Raw genomic sequence first — 11192 nt, 5'->3', positions numbered from 1 at the left:
ATGTCATAAATTTTTATGGATTTGTTTTATAGAGAAAGATGGCATAAATTCTGCTTCCCTTTTGAATGGAGACTACCATACATGGCCTGAATGTCCTACTGCTTTCCAGGAATAAGAAAAAGACCTTTTAGTTGTCTTTCTCTACAGCAGCTTGGCAGTGAAGCATCTCTTGAATGGGTCAAAGTTCCAGAAAACTATCATTTGAATGGGATCAGTCCCTTTCCTTTTAGAATTTCAGAAATTGAGCCCTGGAAAAGGAGATTTAGCAAAGATGACCCATTTACAAGCCGGACTCAGTCCAGAGACTATAGAGAAAGCTCGTCTGGAACTGAACGAAAATCCAGATATATTGCATCAAGATATTCAGCAAGTCCGGGACATGATCATCACCAGACCTGACATTGGATTTTTACGTACAGATGATGCCTTCATCTTGAGATTTCTTCGAGCCAGGAAGTTTCACCAAACAGATGCCTTCAGACTACTGGCTCAGTACTTCCAGTACCGCCAGCTCAACCTGGACATGTTCAAAAACTTCAAGGCTGATGACCCAGGAATCAAGCGGGCTCTGATAGATGGATTCCCCGGGGTACTGGAAAAGAGAGATCACTACGGCAGGAAGATCCTTTTGCTCTTTGCAGCCAATTGGGATCAGAGTAGGTAAATGTAGATAGTGTCTTTATTTTTTTCTTTTTTATAAAATATATGTGCATAAGAATTATCCCCACTTAGGATATCTTATCTTCAGATAATGAGCATACCATGAACTACATTCATATGTGGAACCAAAGTATAACTTGAAATTTAATCCTCCATTGTCCAAAGAGCTTCATTATCATTATTATCCCTTCTCCAATTTACTGCAGCATTCTAAATAAAGTGGATCATTTATTTGAATGAAATTTCATTGTCCTGAAAGTAAGAGACACTATGGTTCTCTTCTGTGAAAAAAGTTAGCTTAGTAAGTCACTGAAAATCAAGTATCTGCAAACAAAACAAATGCTGTCAGTGCTTCTCTTTCTATTTGATCATTTCCATGTCTCATCACCAAATATCTAAAAGATGTTTCCTATGGTTTTAACATTCATGCAGTAATATCTTTGGAAATAAATAAGATGAGACTTTATAATGGGACTTCATTGGACTCAATAAAATAGGCCAGACAAGTTTTACAGAATACTAAGCTAGTAGTAAGTATCAAGAGTAGATAGTGGCTGGTACTTACCCACCTTGAAAACCAAGAGAAAATGTGTACTGTACCTTTAGGGACAATTTTACCCTGAGAAAACATTTTATTGGCAAAAAATACTAGTTGTCCCCAGGTTAGACAGGGGTATAGATATGATTAGGCTGTATATTATTCTTTCCACTTTTTTATTCTATAAAGTAGTAATAATGGGAAATTATCCAGACACTATTAAGGAACTTTTGAAGTTTCAGTAACTGGAAATATTTCTAGACCTTTTCAAGTCAAAAGAAGTTAAACATAGAAAACAAAAGTTGAATTGGCAGAATTTTCCATTCTCTGTATTGTGAAAAGTATGAGTATGGGATTTCAGATTTGGGATTATGAAAAGCAAGGAAATGTGGAAGTTTATTAAAAAACATCATGCTAATTCTATTCAAGCTTATTCTATAAAAGTATTACAGCATTTCCATCATTTGAGGTAGATAATGAGTTTAATAACATTATCTAGTGATTTATTTATAATAAATTCAGAACATGATCCTGTGTCTACTTGGCATAGGTTCTATGTTTGACTTCTAATATTGGATATTTTTCAAATCAATTGATTAGTATAAAAATAAATAAATTTGAGGGGGAAATAATAAATATGGTCATAAAAAAGACTGAGACATACTTAAAAAGAGGTCTCATTCACTCTTGGGTCACTAGACATTTGTAATTTTCATTTCTAGAAAAGGAGTTCATGGAAGCATAAATAATTCTTCCATATTGATATGTACTATTTGCTCTCAACCTTCTTTCTCTTTTCTCTAAGAAAATGAGACACAGAGGCTTCTTCATGGAGGGGGGAAGAGAGAGACAGACAGAGACAGAGACAGAAAGAGACAGAGACTGAGACTGAGACAGAGACAGAGACAGAGAGACAGAGAGATAGACAAAGACTGAGAAAGAGACAGAAATAAAATATACTCTCAGAGATAGAGAGACAGATAGAGATAGAGACAAAGGCAGAGAGGAGACATAGACAAAAATAGAGAAAGAGAGGGATGGAGGAAAAAGAAAGGAAGAGGAGAGTAGAGGAGAAAAACCATCAGTTGAAAAGCTGATCAGTGCTTAGGGCAAGTATGGAGCACTTTTCTGAGAGCTATTAAAAACAAAAGTGCTCATAAAGATGAAATAAAAAATAAAATATACTTCCTTATATTGTTATTTCCAATATCTTTTTTGTTCTCTGATAAAACTCTTGTTTATTGCTAAAAGACAGAGACTCAGAATTCCAGAATCCCCAAAGAGCACTGCCAAGTGATAAGTTCATTTCATTCTTGCTGGGTTAAAGACTATGAAGTGATGGGAAAGCATTTAATGAAAAGTTTACTGAGTATTAAAAGGTTATAAATACGTATTAAGCTATGTAAATTTTATTCACATAGACCTAGACATCTCAGAGGGAAAGTGTAAATAGATGAGTGATGGAATCTTTTAGCATAAGGAGAATTCCCTGCCTCTTTGATTTGCTCTATAGATTTGTGAATATTGCAATAGTTTTGGAATAAAAGAAACAAATAGCAGTTTTTGCATTGCAAATAAAGAGGAAATTAGTCTTCTCTACAAAATGAACATCTTCCAATCTACTTATTATTTGCCTTGTCAGAATTACAAATTCGAACTACAGTTTCATCCATTTGATTTCAGTCTAGCTAATGACATTGATATTGTTACTCACAAAATAAAACTAGCAATTTTGGAAATGTCAGAGTTTATATTTTGATCACTTAGCTCTAGTATGTAATAAAGAAGAGGATGCTTAGTTATTCCTTTGATCCTTGTCTAGTAAAAGCCACAAGTAAGAAAATACTTTGAGAATAAGACTATCATTAGCCCTTTTCATTTTTGTAACATCCTTGCAAAAGCACATTGTATTCTGTTCATTTTAAGCTCATCTCTAGAGCTGATATAATTGCCTTATTCAAATATTATTATCTGTTTGTTATTATTTTATCCCCAGGGTCCAAGATAATTTGGTTGAAGTAGGGACACCTGGCAACAAACAAGGAATCATGGATCTATTATTTCTGTCATTGTTAGTGATTGACTGTAGCAGAATCAAACCATATACATTCCACTCGTTTTTATCCAGGATTATAGTTTTAGAGGTAATAAATTCTTACCAATATCCTCCAAACTACCTAGAAAACAATTCAGACTACTCCACAGGTAACCTGGAAAATGTACAATTAGTCTTTGGGTTAGCCCAATCCTGGCTAGGAGATAACTGATTAATTAACTAGTGTGTTTCTTTGCTTATAAGCCACAATAGATTTGAGTTACTAAACAAAGACTGAAAAATTCTTTTAGGTACTCAGATTCAAAAATCTGTGGAAAATAAAGGATCAGCTTGGACTTGTTTGTCTCATAGTCACATGTTATGTCAGTGTCTCTTGGTGTTGGAAATGGATTTTTTTGAAGAATGGTAGTTCCAATATAGAGCTTTCAACTTTTCACTGACTAGGCCTCCATGACAGTATTGTGAGAAATTCTACATTCCTTTTTGAAAAGGGATGTGGAAAATTGGAGGAGGACCAGAGAAAAGCATTGGAAATAATGAAAAGGTTGGAAATAAGATCTTTAAATAAAATAGGATCTTTAAAGGGAAAAAAAAAGAGTAAGGGTAATTTAGTATGGAAAAACAAAGACAAATGAGCAACTTAATTACCACCTTCAAGTATTTAAAGAGTTGTTATAAGAAGGGAACTGATCCAGTGTCTCTATCTCCCAAAAAGATAGAACTGGAAGAAAAAGCTTTAAATTGATGGTCAGACTCAAATGGTTTGACATTCTGAGCTAATCAAGAACTAAAGAATATGAATCCTCAGTAGTGCCAGTATCCACAAATTGTGATCCAATTCTATGATCAAAATCACAGAATTTTAGAGCTAGAAGGAACCTCAGTGACCATATGCTGCAATCTATATTTCCCCAATGTCTGACTGAAATATGCCTGACAAGTGGTCAACTAGCCTTTGCTTAGAGACCACCAGTGAAAGGGAGCCTACCACCTCCCCAAGAAGTTCATTCTACCTATGGAAAGTTCTAATTGTTATAAAGTATTTGCTGACATCAAGTTAAAATTGTCTCTTTGCAACTTCTACTCTATTGTTTCAAGTTCTGTTCTTTGGGGTCAAAGAGAAACAGGAACAAGGAAGGAAGTAAAAGTAGGAAAATTATTGAGTAGGCTATGGAAATATTAAGTCTCAACCTCTCTGGGTCTCAGTAGCCCTATTTATAAAATGAGGAAGCTGCATTAAATGATTCTAAATTGAGTCAATTTAATACAAGGACCTTCAAGATTTCATACACTCCATGTCTATAATTCTGTGATACTAAATCTTTCACTTTGCATTTTAAACAGTTGAATTACTTTATGTACCAACAAGAATATTCTGTAACAGTCTTATTATTTGAGCAGCAATATAACTAGCAATGATTTACTAACATCAAAGGCACACATAAATATGAATTGTCACTTTTCAGTATCTAGAGAATAGTGAAAACAATTTTAATTACTTAATCACTATTTCATGCCATTTGTTCTTTTTTATCCATTATGTTACTTTAGTAAAATAATAGGTAGCAATAGAGCAAAACACAAGAGTAGGAAATGAGCCATACCAACACACTACAATACAACATATTTTTACTAACACTTTTTTAGCTAGTTTTTTTTTATTTAAGAAGAAAGAAAAACAACACACATTAAGATCAAGTGGTCAGTCTCTACGCTCCCTCTCAGCTCTAAACTACTATCATTCCAATTCAATCCAACAAGTTTTTAACTACAACAACAAAATAATCAACATGTAGACTGCCTCAAGAGTTAATGAAATAAGTTTCTCTTCACTGGAGGCCTTCAAGTAGAGTGTGGATGATCACTTGCTAGTTAATGGATAAAGGAGATTCTGTGTCAAGGAAATTGATGGATAGCATCAGAAGATTATCTCAATTCTGATATATATGGTGGTCAGTCAAAAGACAATTGAATAGATAGAAAACCCACTAACTGTGGTTATTTAAGGTCTAGACTAATCCAGGTCTTTTTCAAAATGTCTTTGGTGAGATTGATCTGCTCCTGAAGAGTCAGTGATCTTTAGGAAGCAGTTTCACATGGTTATGTGATTTCTATTAAGATCTTTTAGGCAGGGGTGGCTAGGTGGTGCAGTGGATAGAGCACTGGCCTTGGAGTCAGGAGTACCTGGGTTCAAATCCAGTCTCAGACACTTAATAATTACCTAGCCATGTGGCCTTGGGAAAGCCACTTAACCCCACTGCCTTGAAAAAAAATCTAAAAAAAAAAAAAGTTCTTTTAGGCAGTCCTCATGAACAATTATCCCTAAGAGTCCTAGTGAAGTCATTATGGACTTCTGAGGATTATACAGAAAAGGGCTTCTTAATCTTTTTGTGTGTCACAGACCCCCTTTGGAAGTCTGCTGAAATCTATGGACTCCTTTTCACAATAATTCTTTAAAAAAATAAAAAAATACATAAGATTGCAAAGGAAACCAAATCTATTGAAACAATGTTATTGAAATATGTTTTAAAACATGTTCCTAGACCACATACTAAGATATTTTGTTATAATATATTCTCTTCACAACAATCTGTTCTCAGAGAAGGCCATCTAAGAACTTCTCAAATTTATCTTGAAAGTAACCAAAATACTTTAAGGGATTGGTCCTGGGACTTTGGAAACTCTAGAATGTTCTCCTGTCCAAGTTTTAGAACTTTTGCATTTATGCATCTCAGCTCTGTATTATTATATAATTTATCACATAATTTTTACAATATTCACACTGCCCATTCAGAATGGTATTCAGAGAGTATCAGGAATCAAGATGCTCCCTGAAGGATAGCTCAGGAAAACCTGTGGGCTTATTCAAACTTTCTCTAAAAGAAAGGAAAATAGGTGGGGGAAAGTTCATTTCAGTGGCAAGAAGAAGAAAGTAAGATGGTTCAGGGTTTGATTTTAGTGGGAGGAATAAGAAAGCAGAATGGTTCATCAATAGCTAGAAAGAACCCTGTCAGAAAAGTCTACTAAAATGTGGTGAGATAATTTCAGCCTCCCCTGGAGGAAAAAATGAAAAATGACATCTCACTTTGCTCCCCTGTGGCCCTCAAAATGGAATGGAGAGATGGACATTTCAATAAGGGATTCAAATTCCTTTTTAGTCAAAATTCTGCATAACTGCAAATTATAGTTATCATTGTGAATTACTACTATCATTGTAAACATTGTCACATTAATTTTTAAAAATAGAAGACAACCTTAAATCAGATGAGTAATTTTTACTCTTATGGAATAAATGAATTACCCATCCATGCAGGAGGGAACATTTTGTGAAGCCTTCAAATGGTTCTGGTCACACTGTGTCATACAATAATTGACTGATAGATTAAAGAGCTCTGATCTCAAATTCCCATCCCAGCTAGTGACCTGTAACTCCCTCTGAAAAGGCACCGTAACAATAGTATCAATAATACTGAAGGATAATTTGGTGACTAGAAATGGGAGTAAAAGATGGTGGGGTTTTTTTCTGGTTTGGTTTGAAAGAGAACTGCCTCAGGAGGATATAACTTTCTTTTTAAAAATTTTTTGTAATTATATTTAAAGATTGTTTTCAACATTCTTCCATTTTCAAGCTTTTCTTTTTTTTTTACTTTTTTTTAAAGATTTTAGTTATTTTGTTTTACAATTTACCCCCCTAATCTTGCTTCCCCCCCCACCCCCCACCCCCGACAGAAGGCAATTTGCCAGTCTTTACATTGTTTCCATGGTATACATTGATACAAATTGAATGTGATGAGAGAAAAATCATGTCCTTAAGGAAGAAAAATAAAGTATAAGAGATATCAAGGTTACATGATAAGATAACAGTTTTTTTTCTAAATTAAAGGTAATAATCCTTGGTCTTTGTTCAAACTCCACAATTCTTTCTCTGGATATAGATGGTATTCTCCATTGCTGACGCCCCAAATTGGCCCTGATTGTTGCACTGATAGAATGAGCAAATCCATCAAAGTTGATCATCTTTCCCATGTTGCTGTTAGGGTGTACAATGTTTTTCTGGTTGTGCTCATCTCTCTCAGCATCAGTTCATGCAAATCCCTCCAGGCTTCCCTGAATTCCCATCTGTTCTGTTTTCTAATAGAACAATAGTGTTCCATGATATACGTATACCACAATTTGTTAAGCCATTCCCCAATTGAAGGATATTTACTTGATTTCCAGTTCTTTGCCACCACAAACAGGGCTACTATGAATATTTTTTTTACAAGTGATGGTTTTACCCTTTTTCCTCATCTCTTCAGGGTATAGACCCAGTAGTGGTATTGCTGGATCAAAGGGTATACACATTTTTGTTGCCCTTTTGGCATAATTCCAAATTGCTCTCCAGAAAGGTTGAAAGAGTTCACAGTTCCAACCAACAATGTATTAGTGTCCCAGATTTCCCACATCCCTTGCAACACTGATCCTTGTTCTTTCTGGTCATATTGGAGAGTATGAGAGGTGTGAAGTGGTCCCCTCAGAGAAGCTTTAATTTGCATTTCTCTAATAAGTAATGATTTAGAGCAATTTTGATATGACTATGGATTGCTTTGATTTCCTCATCTGTAAATTGCCTTTGCATATCCTTTGATCATTTTTCAATTGGGGAATGACTCATTTGCAAGCTTTTCAGTTTCACATTTTTCTACCACCCTTCCTCCCCCCACCCCATGGCAGCAATAAATCTGATATGGGCTGTACATTTACCATCATGGTTAACATATTTCCATATTAGTCATGTTATGAAAGAAGAATTAAAACTAAGGAGGGGGGAATCATGAGAAAGAAAGAAAAATAAACAAAATAAGTATTTAAAAGGTGAACATAATTAGCATTTAACTTTCATTTAAGTTTACTAAGTATTAGTAAGATTTAGAGGGAAATATTTGTTTTTTGCTGCATTTTGTTTTGTTTTGTTGGCTTTTAGAAAAGCAGAGACAACAGAAGCTTTATTGACTACAAATGGACCTTGGCCTCATTTGGGATTTTACTATCTTTCATATAAGACTCCATGACTTAAAAGTAGACAAATTCTGTGCAGGGGAGATACCTGATAGGCTTTGTTCAGGTAGAGAATGGTTATTCATATTAGGATTGTAGTGAGAAGTTCAGAGAATTATTTTTTTACTGATCTCTATTCCCCTAAAGTGAGGCACACAGTTGATAACCTAGTTTGTCATGAAAAAAAAACTGCAGTAGAGGATAGCAGAGGATAGTTTTATTTTCAATACAACTGAGGCTTTAAGTATGCATGAAATGACTTCTGAAAACAGGTATAAATAATCTTCCCTTTACTGGCCTCCTAGACTACTGCTAGAACCTTTACCGCTAAGATGATCTTCCATCAATTCTTTATGTATCATATTTATATTTGCTTGTTTTCATGTTATATGCTCTATTAGAATATAAATCTCATGAAAGCAGGGATTGTTTTTGCTTCTTCTTTTACTTCCAGGTTTTAGTAAGAGTAAATGCTTAATAAATGATTGTTGAAGGGGAAGCTAGATGGTGCAGTGGATAGAGTAACCAGCCCTGGAGTCTGGGGGACCTGAGTTCAAATGTGACCTCAGACATTTAATACTTAGCTGTGTAACCTTGGGAATGTCACTTAATCCCATTGCCTTGCAAAAATAAAAAAAAAAGAATTGTTGACTATCCTATGTTGAACATACTGGGACCTTAGAAAATGGAATGGACCCATAGTTTCAATCCCATTACCACAAATATCACCTAATCTTAAATCCATTTATAGGCAAAGATTGCCAAATCATACCTTGGCTATGTCTTGCTAATTTCTAGAAATATAGGATTAATAAAATCCTAAGGCAACATCAGAATTTGTTGCTTAGTTGCTTGGTAATTATATTTAACTAAAGAGTATGATTATGGATTTGCCAGAGATTTCATAAGGATGGGACATAGAATCATACAATCCCAGAGGTGAAAGGGATGTCAAAGATTATCTATCCCAATGTTACCATCTTTTTTTCCCTCATTTTAAACACGACATTATACTCAGTCTCATTCTTTTTTTTGGGGGGGGGAGCAAGACAATGGGGTTGTGACTTGTCCAAGGTCACAGCTAGGAAATTATTAAGTGTCTGAGGTCAGATTTGAACTCAAGTGCTGACTCCAGGGTTGGTGCTCTATCTACTGCAACATTTAGCTGCCCCCTTCAGCCTCATTCTTTAAAACACATTTATTAAGTTTCTATTATAAACCCGGTCCCATGGTAGGTTCTCAGGATACAAAGACAAAAACAAAAACCCTCTGCTTTCAAGGAGCTTATATTCTATTTGGGGAGAGAAAATATGTACCCAGAAAAATATGAAATATTTTTTTAAGTAAACACAAAATGATTTCACCATAGAAAATCTCTAGTAATTGAAATCAAGAAAGATCCCATATAGCATGTGGTTCTTGGATTAAGCTTTGAAGGAAGCAAAGGAGTTTTGAAAGTGGAATTGAGGAGAGGGAATTTTCCAGACAAGGGGGTTAGCCTGACCAAAGACAAAGAGGTGAGAAATAGAAGGCTATATAAGAAAAACAGCAAAGTCTAAAATTCCAAAAGAATGATTTATTTCTTATTAACACTTCCCAGAATGATTTTAAATACATGCAATAAAATGTAAAGAAAGAGTTTAATTGAAATACAATTATAAAAATACTTGAAAAATAAAAAAGTTTACAGATCCCAGGTCAAGAATCCTATACTTGGAACATTGTCTAAATAACTTTGAGTTCTATTATATATTTATTCATAATAAATTATTATGTATTGATGAGAGTGACAAATTAGAATGATTTTAAATGTGCCTATCACTGCATTCCAGACTTACTGAATGGATTCCTCCATCATGGGTCAGTCCAAAAATTTAATACATTTTTCCTCTCAAACTCCCTTGCCAGAAACACTTTGTTTCACATATTTGGAATTCCCTTAGTTCTATCTACAACTTCCTCAAATTGAGCTCACTGTCTTTGAAAGATTTCCTTTTGCAAGCCTGATTTTGAATAGTAAGAGAAAACTGTGAAGGTCTTAGAGGACTTGGGAAATTCTCTGAAAAATGGCTGTGGTAAATTCTAGCCCAACTGCTATCTTTTTGGTTATTGCTCAGGAAGAAGTCAGATTTCATATGACACCTACAAACATCATAGAAAATGGTAGAGGAGAAGAAAGCATGCCTTTGTTTATCACCTCATTTTTTTTGCACCTACTATTCATAAACTCATATTTATAATCCCAAGAGATTTAAATACAGAGCATTCATTTACCTTGGAGATAAGAACATCTCTGATTGGCAGAGTGATGGCATCAAGATTAGCTTCCTCTCAGGGCATAAGTCCTAAATATTGTCCTGAAGGCTAGACCATGCTCTCAGTTACTTGGCTTTAAATTCACCAGAGTTCTCTTGAAATGTAAGAAGAGGATTTGTGTCTAGTTAGGAAACCAGTGACTGTAAAACTTGTACAAATAGAACAGTTTTTCTTAATGATGCAATTGCCTGTAAGTCATGTTCAACTTCTGCCTATAATGGGCAGAGCTTACAAAGTGAATAATGAACACATGGCATGTCTGGAGGCCATTTTACTGTGAAGATTTTAAAGTGCTTCTGGGGCATTCATTCTTTCTGTCAGCAATGAGGAGGGCAAAGTTTGTATTTGACCCATTTTAATCAGGGACCAATCATTTTAGAGAAACAAATCACAGCTCCAACAAATGGCCTGATTCCAACCTGAACTCCAGTCTCATGCCCTTCTGTTCTGTAACCACTCAGCAGCTTTCCTTGCCTTTAAATATGTTTTTGGAGATAATATCTCTTGTTCAATGATATATGGAACTTTAAACAGCTGCTGAGAGTGATTAAATGCCACTACTTGGCTAAGACTGTAAATCAAGCT

General features: G+C 34.9%; 1 protein-coding gene across 1 annotated transcript in view; it reads left to right on the top strand.

The window, feature by feature from the left end:
* The first annotated feature begins 205 nt into the window (after nt 1-205).
* The window catches only part of CLVS1 (clavesin 1), a 166544-nt gene continuing 155557 nt past the window's right edge, over nt 206-11192 (top strand). Inside the window, exon 1 of the mRNA XM_074207752.1 lies at nt 206-660. Within this exon, the coding sequence (XP_074063853.1) occupies nt 206-660 (455 nt within the window). The remainder of the gene's footprint in view (nt 661-11192) is intronic.

This window comes from Macrotis lagotis, chromosome X, assembly GCF_037893015.1.
Source record: "Macrotis lagotis isolate mMagLag1 chromosome X, bilby.v1.9.chrom.fasta, whole genome shotgun sequence".
Lineage (NCBI taxonomy): Eukaryota > Metazoa > Chordata > Mammalia > Peramelemorphia > Peramelidae > Macrotis > Macrotis lagotis.
The sequence above is the reverse complement of the archived record's forward strand: the minus strand, read 5'-3'. Positions and strand labels throughout refer to the sequence as shown.